Genomic DNA, 26445 nt, shown 5'->3' with positions numbered 1-26445 from the left:
CAGCCCAAACTGTTGCATATACCCTGACTCTGCATGCAATGGACACAAGAGAAGTGACACAATTTCCCTAGTTAATATTGCCTGTTAACATGAATTTCTTTTAACTAAATATGCAGGTTTAAAAAAATATACTTCCGTGTATTGATTTTAAGCAAGGCAAAAGATGTTTATTGTTAGGTACATTTGTGCAACGATAGTGCTTTTTTCGCGAATGCGCCTTTGTTAAATCATCACCGTTTGGCGAAGTAGGTTGTGATTTGATGATAAATGAACAGTTGATAAATGTCTCATTTTTCAGGTGTGTGAGCAGGATGAGCAGAACATTTGTGACGCTAGCAGAGGTGCTGGAGACTCGAGGAGGTCCCCTTCTGGAGGATGAAGTGTGGTCCCTCCTCCTGGGCACCACAGAATCCCTGGTTGATGTCTCATACAAAGGTACAGTAATACGACTGATGTGCTAACTCACTACTATTAAATACTAAATAATACTAATACTCCTCCTGGGAAGCCTTACTGAAAAACCACATGATTTTGTATTAACTTCACATAAGATCACATGTGATCACAGAAAAACATTTTTGGATCACATCAGTGGTGTTTCGCAGGTCCCCCCCCACAAGGTCCGAGCAAGGGTTGCTGTTTTAGATTTCAGGGATCCTTGAAATAAGGGACAATCTCAAATATTTGTATTCATATTAATATAATTTGAAATATATATTTTTTGATGGACCAAAGTATCAGCTATCGCACCATGTAAAGGAACAACCTCAATAAAAAAATGCAACTAACTGAATTTATGTCAACTCTGTCAGCCACCATTAAAGGCATTTCATTTTTACAATTATTTTCCAACAAGTGTTTAAATGCTTTGATTGTTTCCTTCTAAAATGTGATTATTCAAATATGTAAAACATATCTCCAGACTTCTTTAAAAAAAATTAGAGCATGCTCCAGGGCTAATTTCATTAGCATTTTGTCATGTTTTCTAGATTTAGAACGTAAAATAACATTTATAAAGCAAGCATTATCCCTTAGGTCTAACACAGCAAATACTTAAATTGTTTAAGCAATTCATTGCAGAACAATAATTACAATATTATTTTCACAATATTGACAAACAAATTGACAACCCACTGACAGAGTTGACAACAGATACTGAAAACATATATATTTTTGCCTCTAAAAATACAAGTTTAATACAAACATTTGTAAAATTTGCAAAATTATTTTTTGAAAATCCCCAATAAAAGCAAACATTCTATCAGATGTTCCAGCACTCTGCCGGAATGACGTTGGACAAATATCTGACTGAGTTCATGTTTTGCGAAGTAAACAAAAATGAAATTTTTCTTCTTCATTCAAGTGATATACAAAGTGGCAATTTAGTTGTTCCTCAGTTGCTTTGTGACCCTTCACCCTAATTACATGTAACAGATTTTAACCAAAATTCATATTCTATCAGGCAGATGGAGTTGACAGTTTATGGTTGTGACCATGGTGATTACAATATTGCTTACAGACATTAATGGTCTTGTTGCACTACATGTAATGAGCACATGAATATGGTACAGCTGACCATGCTCATTCCTGATTAATTTAGGATTTCAGACAAATCTGACGGAGTAAACCAACTCTCTGGACAGATCTTTTGGGAATGTAAGTTTTGTCATGAAAGATTTTTAAAGTCATATAGGGCTATTGCAATAAATTCCATAAGACAATTTTTCAGTTAATATCAATTTTTGCCAGTTATTTTTTGCATTAAACATTTTTTTGTGAGAGGTTGAAATGGAGATCCTTTTCTCCGGACAAGGGCATTTCCAGGCATTGAGCAGGCATGAAAATTATTGATATAGAAATTATTGTGAAAAAAACAACTCTTTTCACTTTTTCCCCCTAAATGTACATTTTAAGCTCAAATAATGCACCAAAAGGATTTTCTTTACATCAAAATAAAGTTTCACTGCCAGACAAGGATTGTCCTGACTTTCAAGAATCGCTTTGCTAATTTCCTGCTATTCTACACATTATTTCATGTCATTTCCAGTATCTTTATTTCTGTTCCCTTCTCAGGACATAACAATATGTGTAGCATCATAAGCCCCTCCTCACTGCTGCTCTCGGGCACCGGCACACTGGCGTTTAAGAACTGTGCCCTATCAGACGAGGCGTGCAACTTTACTGCGCCAGAGATGCTGCAAGGCTGTGCTTCCTCAACCAAAGATGTTATGGAGAAGGTAGCACACACCTGTCACGCCCTGGTCGAAGTATTTTGTGTTTGTCTTCATTTATTTGGTCAGGCCAGGGTGTGGCATGGGTTTTTGTATGTGGTGTGTTTTGTATTGGGATTGTAGCTTAGTGAGGTGTTCTAGATAAGTCTATGGCTGTCTGAAGTGGTTCTCAATCAGAGGCAGGTGTTTATCGTTGTTTATGTTTATGTTTATTTTCATGTTCTGTGTTTATTTACACCAGTATAGGCTGTTTCGGTTTTCGTTACGTTCATTGTGTTTGTTGTTTTTGTATTCATTCGTGTTCACGTTTGTTTATTAAACATGGATCGTAATCTACACGCCGCATTTTGGTCCGACTTTCCTTCGCACATAGAAAGCCGTAACAACACCGAACACAAGTCCCAGCTCCAAACACACGTTTCCCGTAGGCACATATCTAGAATCAGCTAACCCTCCCAAATCCTGTCCTTATATATCAGGGAGCATAAATGTAAAGCTAAGATTAGATTACCGTCTATCACAATGTGGTTTCTGATGTTGACATTAGAAGCAGTTCTGCTGTTGACCGTTAGAGAGGTGTGAATGTGGTTTTTCATGGTTCACCTCAGAGAGAGAGAGGGGATTTACAGTATGATGTAATCCATCCCTCACATGGCCTCGGGCAGGCGCCACTAACTAAAATAATTAATGGCACTATCAGCACAAACACTGCTGCAGCGAGCTAAGTCCTTGTGCTGAAGCTAATACACTAGGGGGAAGCACTAACATACTGTGTGTGTGTGTGTGTGTGTGTGTGTGTGTGTGTGTGTGTGTGTGTGTGTGTGTGTGTGTGTGTGTGTGTGTGTGTGTGTGTGTGTGTGTGTGTGTGTGTGTATGCCATGTGTGTGTGTGTGTGCCATGTGTACTCCTGATACAGTAGATGGAAGCACCTACAGCAGTGAGCCTCAAGTAATAACTCGCACATAACCCCATCTAATGGTACTCGAGAGGAAAACTGTTTTTTAAGTGCTGCCCTTGTGTAGACACTGCTTTGCCTGTGTAAACCAAACACAATACATCAGGATACACCATCTGCGCTGTTGAGGTGAATTGTTTTGGCAAACAGGGGTGTTTTTTTTTAAATGTCTGACTCATATTAAGTGTGATGCTCTAATCTGTCTGTTTTCTGCCAGATGCTGGTGTATTCACTGGGTATGACTCTCTACTGGTCTGTCAATTATCATCTACCTCAGAATCAGGTGAGGCCATTTTCTTTTCAAACAACACATATAGACTTATAAGACTTATCAGAGCAGTGATACCAAATGTGGCTCTCTGACATTACTGTGGCCCTCAACATTAATTGATTTCAAATCAGAGAAGCATTAAACTTGTTACAAAACAAAGTTAGTCTTTCAAGTCTTTCTCTCAAGCATGTTCTGTCTTCCAGTGGTTTCGGGCACACCACAACACTTCTCTTATTCTCTCTATTCCCGTATTGGTATTAGTACTTGGAGAGATATTGATACCTCGTCTATCGTCTCTATTCCTGTCTCTCCTAGCCAGTCCAGTTGAGTAACCACCTGAACGGCCTGCTAGTGAGTATGTGCGAGGACCTGGCCCACCGCAGGGTCAATCTGAACAGTATCCTGGAGTCCTGTGAGTCTCAGCACAAAGCCTCTCTCCTGTCTCCGCCCAACAGAGTAATACGACAGCTGGTGGAGAATGTCTTTCACGAAGCTGTGAGTGTATGTCGGGGGGGGGTGGGGGGGAGTATATCAATGTGTATGTTTGTGTCTGTCTCTCTGTAATGCCGCAATCTAATCAGTAGAATGCTTTTCTCTCAGGTGGACCATGGGTCTGAGCCCTTTGTCCCACTGTGTGGGAGGAGTCAAATGATCAGAGAAAGGGTTAACGGTAAGGACCGCTTCTAAACGATCTCTATAGCCCTGTCTGGGATCTTGTCTGATTAGCTTTTTATGACATTATGTCCAGATCTTTCATTGGACCTAATCTCCAGACCTTACAATAAACTAATCCGGTAGTAGTACTAGTAAACTGGGACAGGTCAGAGTGTCCAGGTCCCCTATCACTGTTAGATGCTCTTAGCTCTAGATTTGAACTACTACCCTAACAAACAGGAGCATGACATCCGTACATCACATCCTCTGTCAGGTCTTTACTATTGTAAAGTGGCTCTTCCACTGATGTTAGGTGAATTCACCAATTTGTAAGTCGCTCTGGATAAGAGCGTCTGCTAAATGACTTAAATGTAAATGTAATGTAAATGTCTTGTTTCCATGATAACAGAGTGATAATAGTGGGTAATAGGGATAATAGAGTCGTAAACAAAAACAAACTTCTAATCCCCCTGACTGCCACTATATTATCTTCCCAATGTAATTTGACTTCTGTTTGCTGAGTTTTCAAATTGCTGAGTCTACCTTTAATCGCATCTAATAGTTTGGATTAGGTTGTTGTATGTCGCGTGTAAACGTAAAAAGGTAATTTTTACATTTTAGCGTTACTGACAACACAAAGACGTAGATCACCTAAATTGTTCCTGCGGTAAGACTTTGGTAAAAAGGGATTAAGAGTTTAACCTTGAGGCACAGCAAGGATTAGGACCTGCAGTGATAATTAGTAATCTACGGATGCAGAGTAGACGCACACACACAAACACACACTTACAAACTCGAAGATGGAGTAGTTACCCCGTCAAACAGACAGGTAGCCATACTTACCCCTATTTCTGGAACTTTGTGTTAGAAGCAATAAAGAAAATAAACTGTAAACTCTTTGATCGCGGACCATACTATTTTGGCATCTATGAACAAACTGGCTTTAACGCCACAAACAAAGACATAGACAGCTAACGAAGCTGGATAAGATTTGCGTTTTTCAACTGAAAAAACAACAACACTGTGCTATGGAAAGTCTATGATATTTATGGAACGTGGAACATTGATTTGAACCTTTAAACCAGGTAAAGCCATTAGTCACCTGGTTGTTTACCTGGGTTGTATTCACAAAGCACTAAATGAAAGAAAACTTGTTTCCATTTCCTTCTGGAAAACATATTCTTATGTTTTGCTACGATGTTCACTAATGAATACACCCCTGGTTTTACGTGTTGTTTTACCTGGTATTTCACCTGTTGTTCTACCTGGTATTTTACCTGGTGTTTTACCAGGTAAGCATGATCGGTATCCTGACTACAGTGAGGGCTGTGCGGCTGGAGCAGGGAGCAGACAGTACTCTAACAACTCTGACACCAAGTCAGGTAAAATGCATGGGTTAGAATGCTTTGGTAGGAACAAATGATAGAAAGTGTTTTGAATAGGAGAATTAGTGTTCTTATTGGACAATTGTTTTCTCTCATTTAGTGACTCCTGAAAAAAAATACTGATGTACAGTCAATTCGGGAAATTACTTTTTCCCCATTTTGTTACATTACAGCCTTATTCTAAAATTGATTAAATGATTTACACACAATACGCCATAATGACAAAGCGACAACAGGTTTTTCGACATTATTGCAAATGTATTAAAAATGAGAAACTGAAATAGCTTCTTTACTATGAGACTTGAAATAGAGCTTGGTCCATCCTGTTTCCATTGATCATCCTTGAGATGTTTCTACAACTTGATTGGATCCACCTGTATTGGACATGATTTGCACATATATTTTTATTTTTTATTTTTATTTTAACTAGGCAAGTCAGTTAAGAACAAATTCTTATTTTCAATGACGGCCTAGGAACAGTGGGTTAACTGCCTGTTCAGGGGCAGAATGACAGATTTGTACCTTTTCAGCTTGGGGGTTTGAACTTGCAACCTTCTGGTTACTAGTCCAACGCTCCACTAGTCCACTAGGCTACACTGCCGCCCCAAATATAAAGTCCCATGTCAGAGCTTGAGAGGATCTGCAGAGAAGAATGGGAGAAACTCCCGAAATACAGGTGTGTCAAGCTTGTCGAGTCATATCGAAGAAGACTTGAGGTTGTGATCGCTGCCAATGGTGCTTCAACAAAGTACTAAGTAAAGAGTCTGAATACTTACTGTATCTAAATGTGATATTCCCGAATTTAATTTGTAATAAATTTGCAAACATTTCTAAAAAACAGTTTTTGCTTGGTCGTTATGGTGTATTGTGTGTAGAATGATGAGGAAAAAAATCTATTTACTCCATTTTAGAATAAGGCTGTAACGTAACAAAATGTGGATAAAGTCAAGGGGTCTGAATACTTAATGAATGCACTGTACATTGCGTGAATACATTTTGGATGTGCAAAGGTGTAGCTAGACAGAGCTCAGTGTTTTTAAAACTGTATATTTGTTATTACTGTACAACAAATTAGATTTCTATGTTTCACCTGTTTTTGAAGAATGTTGTAGATGGTCTAGATTAGGCACTCCTAATGGTTAATTTGCTCAGTACAGTTAGTGAGATAATATTGCAGTCGACCATGGAAGCTGCTGAAATGTGTCCAAAGGGAAACCTTCCTTTTTTTAGTAAATGAGTGATATGTGTATACTTTTTATTGAAAAGATTCAACAGTATAATGTGTGATATATGTTTAGAATATTTAAGTATCTTTGAACGAAACAAATGTTTGTATTAGGCCTATCTATTCCTTAAGTATGTGTTTTATCAGTGTCATTTTGTGTTTGTGTTACAGAGAGTTTACTTCACAAACCCTGGAGACAGAAACCCAGAAGTTCTCCCACCCATGCATACCCACCTAACATAGACAGGTAAACATGCCTAACAAAGCAGATAAACACACACACACACACACACACACACACACACACACACACACACACACACACACACACACACACACACACACACACACACACACACACACACACACACACACACACACACACACACACACAACTGTGGGACTGACCTGTGTGTGACCTCAGGCAGTTAACAACAAGTAAGACTCTGGGGAAATACGCACTACCACATCCATTACTGTGTCCTATACAATAATGGACATAAATTAATAATTTTATGTTGATTACAATCAACTTGATAATGAGCAACTAAGGTTGCGAAAGTATTGGAAAATGTGGACAAGTGTTTAGATTTTTTGGGATTGAGGCGTACGGTTGAAGCACTTTTTCTGAACTTTCTATATCTGTCTCTCGCTACCTGCCGTCTTTAACTTGACTGTCTTTCGCTCATCTCCCTTTCTCCCCTCCCCTTTCCCCTTCTGAATGTTCTCTCTCTCTCTCTGTCTCTCTCTCTTTGAATCTCTATTTCTGACTCTCTTCTCTCTCTGACTCTCTTTCTCCACTGTCCCTCCAGACTGCCACGAGATCTCAGACACATGGAAAGTAGCAGTAGCTGGCTGTGTCAGAGCCCCTACATTGGTGCCCCCTCAAAGGGTGCACCCCAACCCCACAGCCCCTTCATCACTTTCAGTGACTCCTCAGCCAGCCTCACAGAGAGGAAAGTCAAGGTAAATCTGTCTGTCTGTCACTCCATCCATCTGTCCATACATCCATCCATCCGTCTATGATCTATCTATGGCAGGGTTCCTCAACTGGCGGCCATCAGGCTGAATTTGACCACCGGGGGATTTTATTTGCCCCCCCAGGTTTAATTATTTGCCATTAAAGACTGTAAAAAACAAACAAATCAGCTCCAAGTGATCTTCATTTTGGAAATCTGTTCCAAAGTATACATACATACAGTACCAGTCAAAAGTTTGGACACAACTACTCATTCAAGGGTTTTTATTTATTTTCACTATTTTCTACATTGTAGAATATTAGTAATTATATCAACACTATTAAATAACACATATAGTAACCAAAAAAGTGTTAAACAAATCAAATCAATTTCATATTTTTGATTTTTCAAAGTAGACAACTTTTGCCTTGATGACAGCTTTGCCCACACTGAGCATTCTCTCAACCAGCTTCACCTGGAATATTTTTCCAACAGTCTTGAAGGAGTTCTCACATATGCTGATGTCGTGTCTTCGACTATCATTAATGTGAATACTTTTATATTATCAAATCAATTCTCTATGTCTATGTTGTTTAAAGAGTTACTATTTCCCGAATTGAACTCTCTTCAGATATGTTCATATCTTACATTTACATTTACATTTAAGTCATTTAGCAGACGCTCTTATCCAGAGCGACTTACAAATTGGTGAGTTCAACCTTCTGACATCCAGTGGAACAGCCACTTTACAATAGTGCATCTAAATCATTTAAGGGGGGGGTGAGAAGGATTACTTATCCTATCCTAGGTATTCCTTGAAGAGGTGGGGTTTCAGGTGTCTCCGGAAGGTGGTGATTGACTCCGCTGTCCTGGCGTCGTGAGGGAGTTTGTTCCACCATTGGGGGGCCAGAGCAGCGAACAGTTTTGACTGGGCTGAGCGGGAACTGTACTTCCTCAGTGGTAGGGAGGCGAGCAGGCCAGAGGTGGATGAACGCAGTGCCCTTGTTTGGGTGTAGGGCCTGACCAGAGCCTGGAGGTACTGCGGTGCCGTTCCCCTCACAGCTCCGTAGGCAAGCACCATGGTCTTGTAGCGGATGCGAGCTTCAACTGGAAGCCAGTGGAGAGAGCGGAGGAGCGGGGTGACGTGAGAGAACTTGGGAAGGTTGAACACCAGACGGGCTGCGGCGTTCTGGATGAGTTGTAGGGGTTTAATGGCACAGGCAGGGAGCCCAGCCAACAGCGAGTTGCAGTAATCCAGACGGGAGATGACAAGTGCCTGGATTAGGACCTGCGCCGCTTCCTGTGTGAGGCAGGGTCGTACTCTGCGGATGTTGTAGAGCATGAACCTACAGGAACGGGCCACCGCCATGATGTTGGTTGAGAACGACAGGGTGTTGTCCAGGATCACGCCAAGGTTCTTAGCGCTCTGGGAGGAGGACACAATGGAGTTGTCAACCGTGATGGCGAGATCATGGAACGGGCAGTCCTTCCCCGGGAGGAAGAGCAGCTCCGTCTTGCCGAGGTTCAGCTTGAGGTGGTGATCCGTCATCCACACTGATATGTCTGCCAGACATGCAGAGATGCGATTCGCCACCTGGTCATCAGAAGGGGGAAAGGAGAAGATTAATTGTGTGTCGTCTGCATAGCAATGATAGGAGAGACCATGTGAGGTTATGACAGAGCCAAGTGACTTGGTGTATAGCGAGAATAGGAGAGGGCCTAGAACAGAGCCCTGGGGGACACCAGTGGTGAGAGCGTGTGGCGAGGAGACAGATTCTCGCCACGCCACCTGGTAGGAGCGACCTGTCAGGTAGGACGCAATCCAAGCGTGGGCCGCACCGGAGATGCCCAACTCGGAGAGGGTGGAGAGGAGGATCTGATGGTTCACAGTATCGAAGGCAGCCGATAGGTCTAGAAGGATGAGAGCAGAGGAGAGAGAGTTAGCTTTAGCAGTGCGGAGCGCCTCCGTGATACAGAGAAGAGCAGTCTCAGTTGAATGACTAGACTTGAAACCTGACTGATTTGGATCAAGAAGGTCATTCTGAGAGAGATAGCGGGAGAGCTGGCCAAGGACGGCACGTTCAAGAGTTTTGGAGAGAAAAGAAAGAAGGGATACTGGTCTGTAGTTGTTGACATCGGAGGGATCGAGTGTAGGTTTCTTCAGAAGGGGTGCAACTCTCGCTCTCTTGAAGACGGAAGGGACGTAGCCAGCGGTCAGGGATGAGTTGATGAGCGAGGTGAGGTAAGGGAGAAGGTCTCCGGAAATGGTCTGGAGAAGAGAGGAGGGGATAGGGTCAAGCGGGCAGGTTGTTGGGCGGCCGGCCGTCACAAGAAGCGAGATTTCATCTGGAGAGAGAGGGGAGAAAGAGGTCAGAGGACAGGGTAGGGCAGTGTGAGCAGAACCAGCGGTGTCGTTTGACTTAGCAAACGAGGATCGGATGTCGTCGACCTTCTTTTCAAAATGGTTGACGAAGTCATCTGCAGAGAGGGAGGAGGGGGGAGGGGGAGGAGGATTCAGGAGGGAGGAGAACCTTACCAATAACAGTCACTTATTAATGTATTATTACCTCATCAGTCATATTCGGAATGTTGCAAACTCTTGGAAATCTAGCATAAGTGATGAATCAGCGGTATACCAAATGGCTTAACTATTTATTTACTAACTAACTAACTAACTAACTAAATAATCACACAGAAGTACATAAACACACAGGCTAGGTTATACATTGGTTACTAACATGATACAATGAAAAATCCCCAGTAGACTAAACCGATAATATGGCTTGTTACACCAACTGAAAAGGGAGGGTCATGTAAGAGTGGGTGAAAAGACAAAGCACTCTACTATCGTACACACAGCTGATAACTATGCTCATGGAAATGCTAATAGAGCCACTCATTCACAAGGATTTCCTTTACATATTTACGATTGTATGCCTTTGTTGTCTATGTTGAAATCGCCAGTCCGTCTGCTGGAAAGTCAGTCGACAGAAAGTCTCTGGTTTGTCACCCCAGATCCTTTGTAGTTATATAGTTGAAGTCAGAAGTTTATATACACTTAGGCTGGAGTCATAAAAACTCATTTTTCAACCACTCCACAAATATCTTAACAAACTATAGTTTTGGCAAGTCGGTTAGGACATCTACTTTGTGCATGACATAAGTAATTTTTTCAACAATTGTTTACAGACAATATTTCACTCATAATTCACTGAATCAAAATTCCAGTGGGTCAGAAAATTACATACACTAAGTTGACTGTGCCTTTAAACAGCTTGGAAAATTCCAGAAAATGATGTCATGGCTTTAGAAGCTTCTGTATTGCTAATTGACATCATTTGAGTCAATTGGAGGTGTACCTGTGGATGTATTTCAAGGCCTATCTTCAAACTCAGTGCCTCTTTGCTTGACATCATGGGAAAATCAAAAGAAATCAGCCAAGACCTCAGAAAAAATTGTAGACCTCTACAAGTCTGGTTCATCCTTGGGGGAAATGTCTAAATGCCTGAAGGTACCACGTTCATCTGTACAAACAATAGTAGCCAAGTATAAACACCATGGGAGGATGCAGCCGTCATACCGCTCAGGAAGGAGACACATTCTGTCTCCTAGAGATGAACGTTATTTGGTGCGAAAAGTGCAAATCAATCCCAGAACAACAGCAAAGGACCTTGTGAAGATGCTGGAGGAAACAGGTACAAAGTATCTATATCCACAGTAAAATTAGTCCTATATCGACATAACCTGAAAGGTCGCTCAGCAAGGAAGAAGCCATTGCTCCAAAACTGTCCCAAAAAAAGCCAGACTACGGTTTGTAACTGTATATGTGGACAAAGATTGTACTTTTTGGATAAATGTCCTCTGGTCTGATGAAACAAAAACAAAACTGTTTGGCCATAATGACCATCGTTATGTTTGGAGGAAAAAGGGGGAGGCTTGCATGGGGTTGGCAGCATCATGTTGTAGGGGTGCTTTGCTGCAGGAGGGACTGGTTCACTTCACAAAATAGATGGCTTCATGAGGGAGGAAAATGATGTGGATATATTGAAACATTTGAAACATTTCACGACATCAGTCTGGAATTTAAAGCTTGGTCGCAAATGAGTCTTCCAAATGGACAATGACCCCAAGCATACTTCCAAAGTTTAGGCAAAATGGCTTAAGGACAACAAAGTCAAGGTATTGGAGTGGGCATCACAAAGCCCTGACCTCAATCTTATATAAAATGTGTGGGCAGAACTGAAAAAGCATGTGCGAGCAAGGAGGCCTACAAACCTGACTCAGTTACACCAACTCTGTCAGGAGGAATGGGCCAAAATTGTGAAAGGCTACCCGAAACATTTGACCCAAGTTAAACAATTTAAAGGCAATGCTACCAAATACTAATTGAGTGTATGTAAACTTCTGACCCATTTGGGAATGTGATGAAAGAAATAAAATATTAAATAAATCATTCTCCCTACTATTATTCTGACATTTCACATTCTTAAAACAAAGTGGTGATCCTAACTGACCTAAAACAGGGAATTTTTACTTGGATTAAATGTCAGCAATTGTGAAAAACTGAGTTTAAATGTATTTGGATAAGGTGGATGTCAACTTCCGACTTCAACTGTAGCTTCTGTCTGTTATAATGCATATGTCAGACGTACCAAATACTCTCCTCTCATCTTCGGTTGAGTTTCCTAGACAATTTTACATATTCAGCTGCAGACTGTGAATGTGTAGTCTTTAGTTTTGTAGAGATGTTCTTCTTCTCTGTTGAAAGTTTCAAAGTTCTAGCCATTACGTCCCTCTCAGCTCATACTGTTGGTATCATTGGCCTAATGTAAATTTTGTCGAAAGTGGGTTTTATACACTCCATGATGCCAATGTAATGTCTGTGCTCACGTGGGCGTGGCAACTGTCTTGGTTAAGACTTCATATGAAAAACAATGATCTCGTTTAGAAGGCTAACATTACAATACACCTTCTCACAAATAGTTTAATATTTAATCGTATATGATCTCCCACATTTGGATGTGACGCTAAAAACTGAGAAATATATACATTCAGAGATACAGTTATGTTGTTATGCTGACCTTCATGTGTTGCCCAGATACAACTGATCTGACATAATTGGTCTTCGAGTGCCCACGGACCACTCCAAATGTTTGGAGTACAGAAATGCTGTTTAATTATTCAACCCTTTGATGTTACCGTACTGCAACGTCTCTCTCTGTGGTAACAAAGGGATTTAACTTCAATTTCTGAAAGTGGGAGAGACAGTTTTCCTGCAGGTATTTATGACTGTCATAAAACTGTGGATAGAGAGAGAGAGGGGAAAGGGGGTGGCGCATATGATCCTCCCCCAAAGTGCACATCATGATACTGAGCACTTGTTGGCTGCTTTTCCTTCACTGCAGTCCAACTCATCCCAAACCATCTCAATTGGGTTGAGGTTGGGTGATTGTGGAGGCCAGGTCAGGTCATCTAATGCAGCACTCCATCACGCTCCTTCTTGATCAAATAGCCCTTACACAGCCTGGAAGTGTATTTTAGGTCATTGTCCTATTGTAAAACCATTGATAGTTCAACTAAGCGCAAACCAGATGGGATGGCGTATCGCTACAGAATGCTGTGGTAGCCATGCTGGTTAAGTGTGCCTTGAATTCTAAATAAATTACTGTCAGTGTCACCAGCAAAGCACCCTCACATCATCACACCTCGTCATCCATGCTTCACGGTAGGAACCACACATGTGGAGAACATCTGTTCACCTACTCTGCGTCTCACAAAGACATGGCGGTTAGAAACAAAAATCTCAAATTTAGACTCATCAGACCAAAGGACGGATTTCCACCAGTCTAATGTCCATTGCTCGTGTTTCTTGGACCAAGCAAGTCTTTTCTTATTATTGGTGTCCTTTAGTAGTGGTTTCTTTGCAGCAATTCAACCATGAATGCCTGATTCACGCAGTCTCCTCTGAACAGTTGATGTTGAGATGTGTCTGTTATGAAACTCTGAAGGATTTATTTTTGCAGCAATGTGAGGTGCAGTTAACTCCAATGAACTTATCCTCTGCAGCAGAGGTAACTCTGGGTCTTCCTTTTCTGTGGTGGTGCTCATGAGAGCCAGTTTCATCATAGCGCTTGATGGTTTTTGCAACTGTACTTGAAGGAAGTTCTTGAAATGTTCCATATTGACTGACCTTCATGTCTTAAAGTAATGATGGACTGTTGTTTCTCTTTGCTTATTTGAGCTGTTCTTGCCATAATATGGACTTGGTCTTTTACCACATAGGGCTATCTTCTGTATACCACCCCTACCTTGTCACAATGTAACTGATTGGCTCAAACACATGAAAGAAATTCCACAAATTAACTTTTAAGAAGGCACACCTGTTAATTGAAATGCATTCCAGGTGACTACCTCATGAAGCTGGTTGACAGAATGCCAAGAGTGAGCAAAGCTGTCATCAAGGCAAAGGGTACCTTTGACAGTGCAAAGCTGTGGGTGGTTACTTTGAAAATTCTCAAATATAAAATATATTTAGATTAGTTTAACACTTTTTTGGTTATTACATGATTCCATTTGTGTTATTTCATAGTTTTGATGTCTTCACTATTATTCTACAATGTAGAAAATAGTTTTAAAAAATAAAGAAAAACCCTTGAATGAGTAGATGTGTCGACACTTTTGACTGGTACTGTATGTAAGCAAGGTTTCACATGATTATGTTTTATTCAAATATTGCTATATATAAATGATGTGCAGCTGATAAAGGCTTCATAAAGCCTCCATAAATCCTTCATAAACACCACATAAATGTGTTACAAATCTTCTACAACTATGTGTTATGCTTTATAAAGAGTTCAAAAATGTGGCAAAAGCACCGCTTAATAAAGGCCTTATAAATTATATTAAATTGAGGCTTCACAAAACATTTATAACACTGACATGCATCTTGGTTGAGCATTGCAATACCAGAAAATTGGGTTAGATTCCAGGGGACCACCCATAGATAAAAAAAGAAATTCACGCATGAATGTAAGTCGCTTTGGATAAAAGTGTCTGCTAAATTGTATATATTATATTTAACTAAAACATTTCTAGGATGGCCCAACCTCTTATCCTCTTTTGTGCATAGTCAGTATTGGACCTGATCTCAACATCCCCCAAAAGACTGTCCTGCAGGATGACACACACTCTAAAGTGCAGCAAAAACACGTTTTGGTTTTCCAAGGGTTCGGATTTCCCCATTTATTTTTTGGTTGAACAGTTTTTTTTCCACACTTTTTAAATAGAAAAATTATGTTTTCTGTGTTCACAATAATGCTTAGACCACATCAGGGGCTAACTTTTGAGGTCTGGGAAAAATCTAAATCTTAGATTTGAGTGTAGTTGCCCTTTAATTTAGTAAGCACTGTTGTTTGGTTAATGTGGTAGCATTTTCCAGTCATCTGGTGATTCTCAGTAACTATACTGTTCTCTTTGAAATAGAATGAATAATCAACATAAGTTTAAATATTAGACATGTGTCAGCAGAATGAAGGCTGAAGCCCATGTGAGTGTACAAAGCTGGATCAATATCAAATTGACCATTGGACATGTAAAAACAGAACGTAAGCAGAATCTGTGTGGATTAAGCAAGGTAAACCAACAGGACGTGTCTGGTATGGGCCATGTCTGATCTTGTGAAGGCTACTGGACACACACATGGGTTAATCATATATAGACAAAACAGGTCTGAACTTGTGACGTCCTTTCGCCAGGAACATTAGCATGTCATGCCACCAATAGAATCTATGCCCCAATATCTGAGCCAATAAGAGAATGGAAATTATGTAACAAAACAAGATGCATAAAATGGGGTGATGACGTTATGTAAGGGTAAGACTGTATAAAAACCTAGCACTAAGAATGAAGATTCAGTTCTTCCATGAAACTGCTCGGCTTCTGTTACTTTTGTAATAAAAGTCTAATTGAATTTTCAAACTCCGGTATCTGAGAAGTATTTGATTAAACATTTTCCACAACATTTGCGGGTTTTCTGTTGTGCAGTAAGCACACATGATGTGATTTGGCCACCAATGGACTGGGTGAAGTAAAAGGCCAGCAACACCGTATTATTCAGAGCCCAATGAAATGACACCGCATATACATATCTAGCCTGCATAACACGTTATAGACTTATTTGTCAATCTGTAATGCTAGCTAGCTGTGCAGCCTGTTTGGAATGGGCAGCAAGCTAGCTAGATATTTCTAGCTAGTAGTGCTGAAGAGACATTATTCAAGTCGAAGTTGAATATTAGTAGTGGTGAAAGATCTGTTATCCAGCCAGCTCAAACTTAACTTCAGGACTTCAGTCTGTCTGCTGTCTGCAGGTCAACATAAAATATCAATAGCATCTACCCAACTTCTTAGCTGAATGGTTATTGACACGTTTGTACTATAACGTGTGGGATATTTATTTTGAAAATTTCAGAAATTTTGTGACCTGGAAGCACTTTTTTAGTGTTGCTGATGAGTCGCTGATCATGTGAGGAGTTCACAAATCAAAGGCCCCACGTGTACTGCCACTGGACAGCGAAAAACAGGTAAGTTAACCTTTATTGTCATTTAAATTAGCTTGTAGTAGTAGTTAATTGCTGAGTTACACTACAAACAATTTCGGTGACTTCACAGCAATTGCTATCGAGCCAAAATTTTGCTAGCTAGAATGCTCAGCTAAATGCAAATCCCCCTAGATACAGCCATGTCTCAGTCATGCCATGAGATCTGTACATGAAAGAATCTGTACATAATACGAATCGAATCGAGTTCTCATTTAGAGTTTCTGGTGCACAGAATTTCCCTTATCCAGATGGTGTGACAAAGGAATTTCCTAACAGACCTGCTAACTTACTTTGTTGTTACTTTTAAGGTTGGAACCAACATGCAGTGACTCCAGCAGGAAGAGAGGCTAGAACCATTTGTCTGCCAGCACAGGGACAAGCTACACTATTCACAGCCCTGTGTAAAGTTCAATGTAATTTTATTGCCAGACCTTTTTGAAACTTTTTGAAACTATTTCTATTGTTTTAACAATGTACAAATACATGGAAATGTATGGTTTAAACATGTATTTAATGTTTATTTGCTTTAGCTGTTAGTGATAATTCCCTAAGTGTTTTCATCATTGAGCCTTTATGTATTGGTTATGAATGCCCAAAGGTGTCTGACTTTATAGTAAGTAAAGCGTCATATGATATAAGACATTTATATGTGTGTCACGCCCTGGTCTATATTTATTATGTTATCTTCATTTATTGGGTCAGGCCAGGGTGTGACATGGGTTTATTTGTAGTGTGTTTCGTCTTGGGGTTGTGTGGGGTGTATAGATTAGTCTATGGCTGCCTGAGGCGGTTCTCAATCAGAGTCAGGTGATTGTCGTTGTCTCTGATTGCGAACCATATTTAGGTAGCCTGGGTTTCACTGTGTGTTTGTGGGTGATTGTTCCTGTCTCTGTGTTTGTTGCACCAGTCAGGGCTGTTTCGGTTTTCGACGTTTGTTGTTTTGTATTGTTCGTGTTTTCTTCATCATTAAAGATGTATCGAACGAACCACGCTGCATTTTGGTCCGATCCTTGTTCCACCTCTTCGTCAGAGGAGGAGTTGGAAGAAACCCGTTACAATATGTGTTATGAATGACCACAGGAGTCTGAGTTTAAATTAAGTACAGCATCATGCAATATAGAGTCTTTATGGATGTATTATGAATTATCTGTTAGGTTCTAAATATCAGAGTCTAAACTCAACTGACACTATGAAAGCTTAAACCAAGTTTATTCAGCCGAAACAATCGAACAGCTGAACAGACAAAAGATATTCACGCAAGCACTGATATTTAACCCTTTCTAATATGCTGAGTCTCCTCCTATATATCTCAACAGCCAATGCATCTCTGTTGCTAGACAGAACCTTAGTGATATCTGTTCTTCCTCTCTTCATCTGACCTGACCTCTGCCCCAAAGTGCTCACTCCTTCCCAACTCACGGCTGTCATGTTGACTCTTACCAGACTGCGTCTTTCCTCCTCCCATATGATCCCTGATGGCTAACAATAACATGTATTGACATAATGTAAACATTACCCTCTCTCCCTCAGTGAAAGGAATATGTATATTTCATGAATCAGAACCTCAACAGTCCCTCCTCTTGAACAATGGTTCAACTAAAATAAACTTGGACATTACTTAGAAATTAACAAACATGATTAACATTCACAGTGAGGTTCTCTGTTCTATCGTCACCCCATGCACATTGTTATTTCCATTTCTCATAGAACACTGATAATAACTTGTCTACTGGAGCTGTTGATTTCTTCCATTTCAACTTTCTCCTGGTTCCTAGGAGAGTGATAGCTCAAGACTTGAAAAGCAAAAAGAAACACAAGACATAACAGTATTAACAATGTGGCAAGATATGCATAGTTATATATGCACAGAAAAACCAAAGTCTGACAACATGAAAATTCCCACTCTCTCTTCGCTTGACTCTATGCCTCCATGATGCCCTAGAGAACCTCATGCTTTCACCCAGTCGCCCCCTTTCCGGCCACAGGCTCCGAGAGGTGTTCCCAAGTTATGTCATTTTCACTTTGTTTCCCATCTCCATCTTCCTCCATTGCCACCTGATAGGCACATCACCTGATAGGCAAGTGCGTGTCTCTAATCAATGCCACATCCTATTGAGGTAGCGCAGCACTGTACAGTTGTGACCAAAAGTTTTGAGAATAACACAAATATGAATTTTCACAAAGTCTGCTGCCTCAGTTTGTATGATGGCAATGTGCATATACTCCAGAATATTATGAAGAGTGATCAGATGAATTGCAATTAATTGCAAAGTCCCTCTTTTGCCATGCAAATTAACTTAATCCCCCAAAAAACATTTCCACTGCATTTCAGCCCTGCCACAAAAGGACCAGCTGATATCATGCCAGTGAGTCTCTCGTTAACACAGGTGTGAGTGTTGACGAGGACAAGGCTGGAGATCACTCTGTCATGCAGATTGAGCTCAAATAACAGACTCGAAGCTTCAAAAGGAGGCTGATGCTTGGAATCATTGTTCTTCCTCTGTCAACCATGGTTACCTGCAAGGAAACACGTGCTGTCATCATTGCATTGCACAAAAAGGTCTCCACAGGCAAGGATATTGCTGCCAGTAAGATTGCACCTAAATCAACCATTTATCGGATCATCAAGAACTTCAAGGAGAGTGGTTCAATTATTGTGAAGAAGGCTTCAGGCGTCCAAGAAAGTCCAGCAAGCGCCAGGACCGTCTCCTAAAGTTTATTCAACTGCAGGATTGGGGAACCACCCATACAGAGCTTGCTCAGGAATGGCAGCAGGCAGGTGTGAGTGCATCTGCACGTACAGTGAGTCAAAGACTTTTGGAGGATGGCCTGGTGTCAAGAAGGGCAGCAAAGAAGCCACTTCTCTCCAGGAAAACATCAGGGACAGACTGATATTCTGCAGAAGGTACAGGTATTGGACTGCTGAGCACTGGGGTAAGTCATTTTCTCTGATGGATCCACTTTCCGATTGTTTGGGGCATCTGGAAAAAAGCTTGTCCGGTGAGCGCTACCATCAGTCCTATGTCATGTCAACAGTAAAGCATCCTGAGACCATTCATGTGTGGGGTAGCTTCTCAGCCAAGGGAGTGGGCTCACTCACAATTTTGACACAGCCATGAATAAAGAATGGTACCAACACATCCTCCGAGAGCAACTTCTCCCAACCATCCAGGAACAGTTTGGTGATGAACAATGCCTTTTCCAGCATGATTAACCACCTTGCCATAAGGCAAAAGTGATAACTACGTGGCTTGGGGAAGAAAACATCGATATTTTGGGTCCATGGCCAGGAAACTCCCCAGACCTTAATCCCATTGAGAACTTGTGGTCAATCCTCAAGAGGCGGGTGGACAAACAAAAACCCACAAATTCTGACAAACTCCAAGCATTGATTATGCATGAATGGGCTGCCATCAGTGTGTGGCCCAGAAGTTAATTGACAGCATGCCAGGGCAGATTGCAGAGGTCTTGAAAAAGAAGAGTCAACATCGTAAATATTGACTCTTTGTATCAACTTCATGTAATTGTCAATAAAAGCCTTTGACACTTATGAAATGCTTGTAATTATACTTCAGTATTCCATAGTAACATCTGACTAATATCTAAGACACTGAAGCAGCAAGCAAACTTTGTGGAAATTAATATTTGTGTCATTCTCAAAATTTTTGGCCACGACTGTATATGCTTTCACATCAATGCCTCAAGATTATTGTCCAGAGTACAATTACCCCAACATCTATCCTTTTAAATGATGCATTAATCAGTAAAGAAACTAACCCAACCCAATTATGGCGGTTAAGGTAGCTCCCAGACCCAACCCCTCTGCATGTCTACAGTGGAATCTAGTATTTCTCTCTCTCTTTAGCTCCACTTCCTCTGTCATAGCATCTTCAAGCTCACCCATTATGCAGCTGGATCTCTCTTCACATGAGAATTGTGAACCCACCAACGAGAGACATGACGATCATTACCGCTGTAGGTGCTGCAAGGAGTTCTGTGTGTGGACCAGACCAACGCTGTCCCAACACCCCCGCCTGGTGTATCTTTATGTACACTCCATCTCCAGAATTCAGCCCGTGCTCTCGGTTATCTTCTGTGTCTCACTACAAACGAAGTATTACAGGACCCTACATGAAGTGTCAATAAATAGGTTATTAACGTTCTGCTTATTTATAAAGTTCTCTCATGATCCATAGGGTGTGAGTGGTATTTGTGATAGAACATATAACACAGTCAAAAAGTCATAATTATTGTTAAACCCTGCCCATTTCAACAAGTTATCTTTTTTATATTTATTTTTAAATCTAACTAATGAAGTCCCAAGTTTGATGGGTTGGTCCACCAGACCTTCTGCACATTTGGGCAGCAGTATCTAGGAATGAGATTAGCTATAATGTGACTAAGATGTTATCACTGTAGAGCGCATGCCATCCTTCAGCACAACATGTCACCCTTTATAAAGCACATGTTTAAATCATATTCGACATACCGTGTTATGTCACTTTAGACATTGGTGATTATGTCACACAGTTAGGCCACATTTATGAACCCTTTATAAAGCATGACATACGCTTATAGATGTTTTGTAACACATTTATGCAGTGCTTATGAAGGCTTCATGAAGCCTTTATAAGCTGAATGTGATTTAAAGAGGGACCCAAATATTATATCTGTTTGGGTTTTTGTGGTCAATTTGCAGTCTACAATTTATTTGTAATTATGTTCCGGCCCCCTGACCTGAGAAAAAATCAGCCCGCTGCTAAATTTGTTTGGTGATCCCTGATCTATGGCACCCTGTGATGTGGGTTGATGTTCTTCTGAGACCCCGTTGAGTTATCTTCTGAGCTCTGGGGGTGATAATACACAAATAATATGCAACAGAATGCATGACTCTGAGTCATACATTCTATAGATTCCATACTTCTTTTTACTCTCACCATTTTTCCTCTGACGCATACAGCTCCTTCACAGTTTAAGATATAATCCCAGTCTCATACACTAAAGCAAATATGATAATTAGATAGATTTGTATGTTACTCAATGAACGTTCATTGAAAATCATTTGTCTTTGAAAACTAGGATGTGTACGCACAGCGTACTTTGAAAACTAGAATGTGTATGGGGATGAAACGGAGATACAGTAAGCTGGGTGTAGTCAGCATAGCCTGTGACTTCACTGCCCCAGTTAGATCGAGGTAGCTGTCACCTCCGACCCAGTTCTGGTTTATCAGTCTTGACTTGAAACTGCAGTGCTGCTGGAGCATGGTGACAGTCATAGTCAGGACTGATGCATCCTGTGTGTGTGAAGGTGTGTGTGTGTTTTGTGGTGTATGAATTGTTTCCATGTGTAGTGATGTTAGCATGATGTGATTTTGTATCTGCATTGCTGTGTTTACATCGTGTTGTGTCTTTTCAGGTTCTGGGTCCTGAGTTTATCAGGATGGCTGACGAACCCCATGTAGGTCTGGAGCTTCCCGGATCCATAGTGGTAAAAACATTAACTTTTTTTTCTAGAATTGTTTTGGAAGATTTATGTTTTTGGGTTTTGAGTCTTTTTTTGTTGACTAAAGATTGGTTATCCTCTCTCTCTCTCTCTCTCTCTCTCTCTCTCTCTCCTTCTCTCCCCCTCCACCTAATCCATCTTCTTCCGACCAGTCTAAGAAGGGCAGGTCTTGTTCGTCCCAGAGAGAGGTTAGTGTGGTGTTGCCCAGTGGTCAGTCTGTATTGGTCAGATGTGACAAAAAGTCCAGAGGGAGAGACGTGTTCGACATGGTGGTGGCTCACGCTAACCTGGTAGAGCACTTCTACTTCGGACTGGCCTTCATCGATGGTATGAAACTGACAACAACCCATCTTATGTGTCTCATAAACATATACTCTAGTTTATTTATTGATTTATAGTCATACTACATATACTATGTCATTCTTTCTTTTAGATGATGAATATTTTTTCCTGGACCACGAGATTAAAATCTCAAAAGTTGCTCCTGACAGTTGGAAAAAAGTAGTGTCGACTTCTTTTCTTGTTTTTCTACGGGTCAAGTTTTTCGTTGACGACATCTCTTTCATATTGTGAGTCATTATATTATATCTTTCATTTTACTGAAAAGTATCTCGTTTTGGTATGAACTGTTGAACTGTTAGTGAAATGCAGTTATTAGTTGTCCCTTTAAAGAACTGCACATTGGGTGTTCCAGTCACAGGCTGACGCGTCACCAATACTACTTGCAGCTGCGGAAGGATATCCTAGAGGACAGGTTGTACTGCAATGAGGAGACGTGCATGTTACTGGCGGCTCTTGCTCTTCAGGCAGAGTTTGGGGACTACATGTCTGAGGTAAACTGAGTGAACCACTGTCTCAGAAACATCATTTTTCTTCCGTGTTTTTCTTTTCTTTAATGATCTACATTTTTTATTTATTTAACTAGGCAAGTCAGTTAAGAACAAATTCTTATTTACAATGACAGCCTAGGAACAGTGGGTTAATAACTGCCTTGTTCAGGGGCAAAACAACAGATTTGTACCTTGTCAGCTCTGGGATTCAACCTAGCAACCTTTCGGGTACTGGCCCAACGCTCTAACCACTAGGCTACATGCCACCCCATAATGGATTAGGTTCTCCATAAAATCCTGAGAGATTGTATGGCTCTTAATCATTCTTCCAGCCAAAGCAGTATGTTTATGAGGAAGTAGTATCTCATTGATAGACCTGTTATATCTGTTCTGTAAAACATCAACGGTATTGTATCTTATTGACAGACCTGGGTAATGTTCAGTATGGCACACACAACCAAAACATTTTGAAACAGAAAAAAATTAAGTCAAGGTAGTCCCTCTCTGTTGCAGTTAGTTTTATTGAGTTTGGTACCTATTGAATGCAATCCTGTTATATCTGTATGGTAAAGACTACTACATTCGTGTCAGTATATGTCATTGTCAGGCCTGTTATCTCTGTTCAGTTGTATGGTAGGAACTACTACCAGCCGGAGCAGTATGTGTCTAAGAGAATGCTGGAGAAGATGGCTCTGCCCACTCTAAAGGAGGAGTTGTCACGGTTCCACGCTAACAATGCCGAGATGCTGCCCGAGGAGGCTGAGTCCGAGTTCCTAAAAGTAAGAAAATTGAACAGTGGATGAACACTGTATTAAATCTATTATTATTTGCAGAAATCAAAGTTTTGGAAATGAATCCCCAGTTCAGTTTCATAAGACGAGACAAGACAGTTTCCTGCAGTTTTAGAACGAAGTTTGCTTGATCTGAACAGCCTAGTTTTAGAACGGCTCATGTCTGCTGCTGGAGTCAACATGTCAAACTGGAGTCAATCTTTAGCTAAAGTCTTGCAATGAGACGGATCTGTTTATCTATTCAGAGAACAATGAGGTGATGTTCTGTTTTAGCCAAGCAGTTAGTTAGCCAAGCAGTTAGTTAGCTAGCCTAGCTTGCTGATACTTCTCTGACAAAATACCAATGTGTGGTCTGTTTCTGGTGCATGTATTTCATAATACTAGTTTGCTACAACAACTTGCTACAACAAGTGGCCACTTGTTTCAAAATTTCATCACGTCATTGTAAAGAGGCACCATTAAAGTGGAAATGGTCTCAACTGCACGTCTCGTTTGTTTGATCTGAATGCCCGGTCTTCAGTCAGTTTTACAACACAACATTCTAAAACTGGGTAGTTTTGTCTCGTCTTATTTTTGCCGATGTATCTCAACTGAGCTTAAAGATACAGTAAAACAAAGCTTCTATTATTGCAAATCACAATCAATTGAGTGCTTGCCCTTTCAATTTTCTTTAATCTATTTTGGTTCCCAGGACCCTTTTTTTTACATGTATACACAAGAAGATGTTGAATTGAGCATGTTCTCCTCCTTTACTGAGATCAACCTTGCAACACACTTGTTCTATCTACTCTCTAGATCGCTCAGCAGCTTCCAGAGTATGGGATGGTGTTCCATCGGGTATGCCTGGAGAAGAAGCCGGTGGTGGGGGAACTGGTGCTGGGAGTCTGTGCCACTGGAATCATTGTCTATGAGCTGAAGAACCACCTCCGTACCGTCACACAACGATTCCTCTGGAGGGAGACCGATACCATCTCTGCCAATGTGAGTACTACTGGAATACTAGTGTTGTATTCTATACTGTGCTTTCAGATGTGTGTTTGACATTAACAGCTGCAATGCTCTTGATTTAAAAGACAAGCCCCTGATGGTTGTCTCTCTCCCCCTTCCCCAGCGTCGTAAGCTGACAATAGAGTGTGGTGGTCCCAGCAGTAAGAAGCACAGTTTTGTGACAGAGAGTTCTAAGATTGCTCAGTACCTCCTTAGTCTCTGCTCCGCGCAGCACAAGTTCCACAGTGAAATGACCTCCAGGCAACTCAACTACAGCATCGCTCAAGGTATGGGGCTCTTAGAGCACAAAGTCAGGCAGGAAGGCACGCATGCACCCACACACACAAACACACACACATTTGTTTATTCATTATGATTATTTGTTGTCATTTCAGATGAGAACATTGAGAAGTACCAGTCTATCTGTCGGACACGTGACTCCCATATGAAGCGTCTTTCATGTTCCGAGGTCGTCCTGAACAGTGTAGAGATACCGGCCAACCTCAGCCAACGCGAGTCGCTAAGTAAGTTGTGTGATGACATCACAGCGAAGGTGGAGGCATGTCTACGGCAACAAAGTGAGATGAGAGAAATCAACAGAGATCTACCCGAGCCATGCCCACTGTCAGAGGTGAAGGAACAGGCCTTGAGGTAACATTACATAACACTACATGCAGGTAACTGCCAAAATAAAGGAAACACCAACATAAAGTTTCTTTATAGGGCGTTGGGCCACCCAGAGCTGCCAGAACAGCTTCAATGCCCCTTGGCATAGATTCTAAAATTGTCTGGATCTTTTATTGGAGGGATGCAACACCATTCTTCCCTGAGAAATTCCATACTTCTGTGTTTTATTGTTGGAAAGCAGTCTCCAATAAGTGTTTAATTGGGTTGAGATTTGGCCATTTTATACATGACCTTAAGCATGATGGGATGTTTATTACTTAATTAACTCAGGAAGCACCTGCTTTCAATAGGCTTTGTGTCCTTCATTTACTCAAGTGTTTCCTTTATTTTGGCAGTTACCTTTACATAACTATATAACACTACAGCACAATGGACTTCATCATCAATAAAATGCTTTTCACTTGAGCTCAGAGCGTCCTGCATTCTATGGTGGTAATTCACCTCATCTACTGTGTTTTTCCACGAAATGAGTCCCTTTTGAGTAGTGTAACTTGGTGACATTTTTTTTTTCTCCACCTGATTTTAAACACCCACACCAGCGGAAATCCACTTTTTTTCAGCTGAAAGACGATGCCCAGAGTTTACCCGTGATGTTGCTCAATGAATAAGTCATCGTTTTAGTCAAAGTATGATATATTTGGGCTTGAACAGGGAAATCCGAAGTTAAACTTCAGATCTTTTCGCGTCTATGCTGTGTGTTTCATGATAAAATTATGTACATTTATGTCTGACTATACGTCTTGCGAGGGACGGCATTATCACGCTTTAGTTAATTTGGAACCACCTACAAAACATGTACATGTGCGGACTCATTACTTCCTGTTTACAACCTGGTGCTACGGTTTACGTTTGTCTGCACTGCACTTAGTTCGATCTGATCTGTGATGTCAAAAGTGGATGAAGACCTGGATAGATGAAATGTCAACACAGATGGGATACATTATATGAACTTGACAATAAGATACAATGACATACTGTTGGTAGAGCATGTCGCTTGAAATGCCAGGGCTGTGGGTTCAATTACAACAAGGAACTGTATGCACTCACGATTGTAAGTTGCTCTGTTTAAGTGTGTCTGTTAAATTACTAAAATGTATATGGGTGGCCTAAGAGAAAATGGCATATAGGCAACTGCAATATTAGTTCTCACAAAAAATACATTTTTGACAAAAGCTGTGTCCCATCCAGACAAAACTGGATTTACCCTCCATCCTCCTTCTTACCGCTCTTTTCCACTTTGAAAGGTATTTTAATTTCTTGGCTGGCCCATTCTCATCTCCCTTGGTTGTGTCGCTACAAGCTGTAAACAAAAAGACACAGAAAAACTAGATGTCTAGTATATGGCATCAAAAGCTTATGGAGATGATACA

At 40.9% G+C, this 26445-nt stretch overlaps 1 protein-coding gene across 1 annotated transcript in view; it reads left to right on the top strand.

Moving 5' to 3' along the window:
- The first annotated feature begins 311 nt into the window (after window positions 1–311).
- The window catches only part of LOC135511419 (tyrosine-protein phosphatase non-receptor type 13-like), a 133198-nt gene continuing 107064 nt past the window's right edge, over window positions 312–26445 (top strand). Inside the window, exons 1-16 of the mRNA XM_064932932.1 lie at window positions 312–435; window positions 2074–2237; window positions 3404–3469; window positions 3773–3952; window positions 4058–4127; window positions 5404–5493; window positions 6893–6968; window positions 7534–7687; window positions 21694–21765; window positions 21933–22107; window positions 22214–22349; window positions 22475–22613; window positions 23237–23389; window positions 24197–24382; window positions 24513–24675; window positions 24784–25039. Coding sequence (XP_064789004.1) covers window positions 312–435; window positions 2074–2237; window positions 3404–3469; window positions 3773–3952; window positions 4058–4127; window positions 5404–5493; window positions 6893–6968; window positions 7534–7687; window positions 21694–21765; window positions 21933–22107; window positions 22214–22349; window positions 22475–22613; window positions 23237–23389; window positions 24197–24382; window positions 24513–24675; window positions 24784–25039 — 2204 coding nt within the window. The remainder of the gene's footprint in view (window positions 436–2073; window positions 2238–3403; window positions 3470–3772; window positions 3953–4057; window positions 4128–5403; window positions 5494–6892; window positions 6969–7533; window positions 7688–21693; window positions 21766–21932; window positions 22108–22213; window positions 22350–22474; window positions 22614–23236; window positions 23390–24196; window positions 24383–24512; window positions 24676–24783; window positions 25040–26445) is intronic.

The sequence above is a fragment of the Oncorhynchus masou genome, chromosome 24 (genome assembly GCF_036934945.1).
Source record: "Oncorhynchus masou masou isolate Uvic2021 chromosome 24, UVic_Omas_1.1, whole genome shotgun sequence".
Taxonomy (NCBI): domain Eukaryota; kingdom Metazoa; phylum Chordata; class Actinopteri; order Salmoniformes; family Salmonidae; genus Oncorhynchus; species Oncorhynchus masou.
Note: the sequence above shows the minus strand (reverse complement) of the source record. Positions and strands in the feature narration are given on the sequence as shown.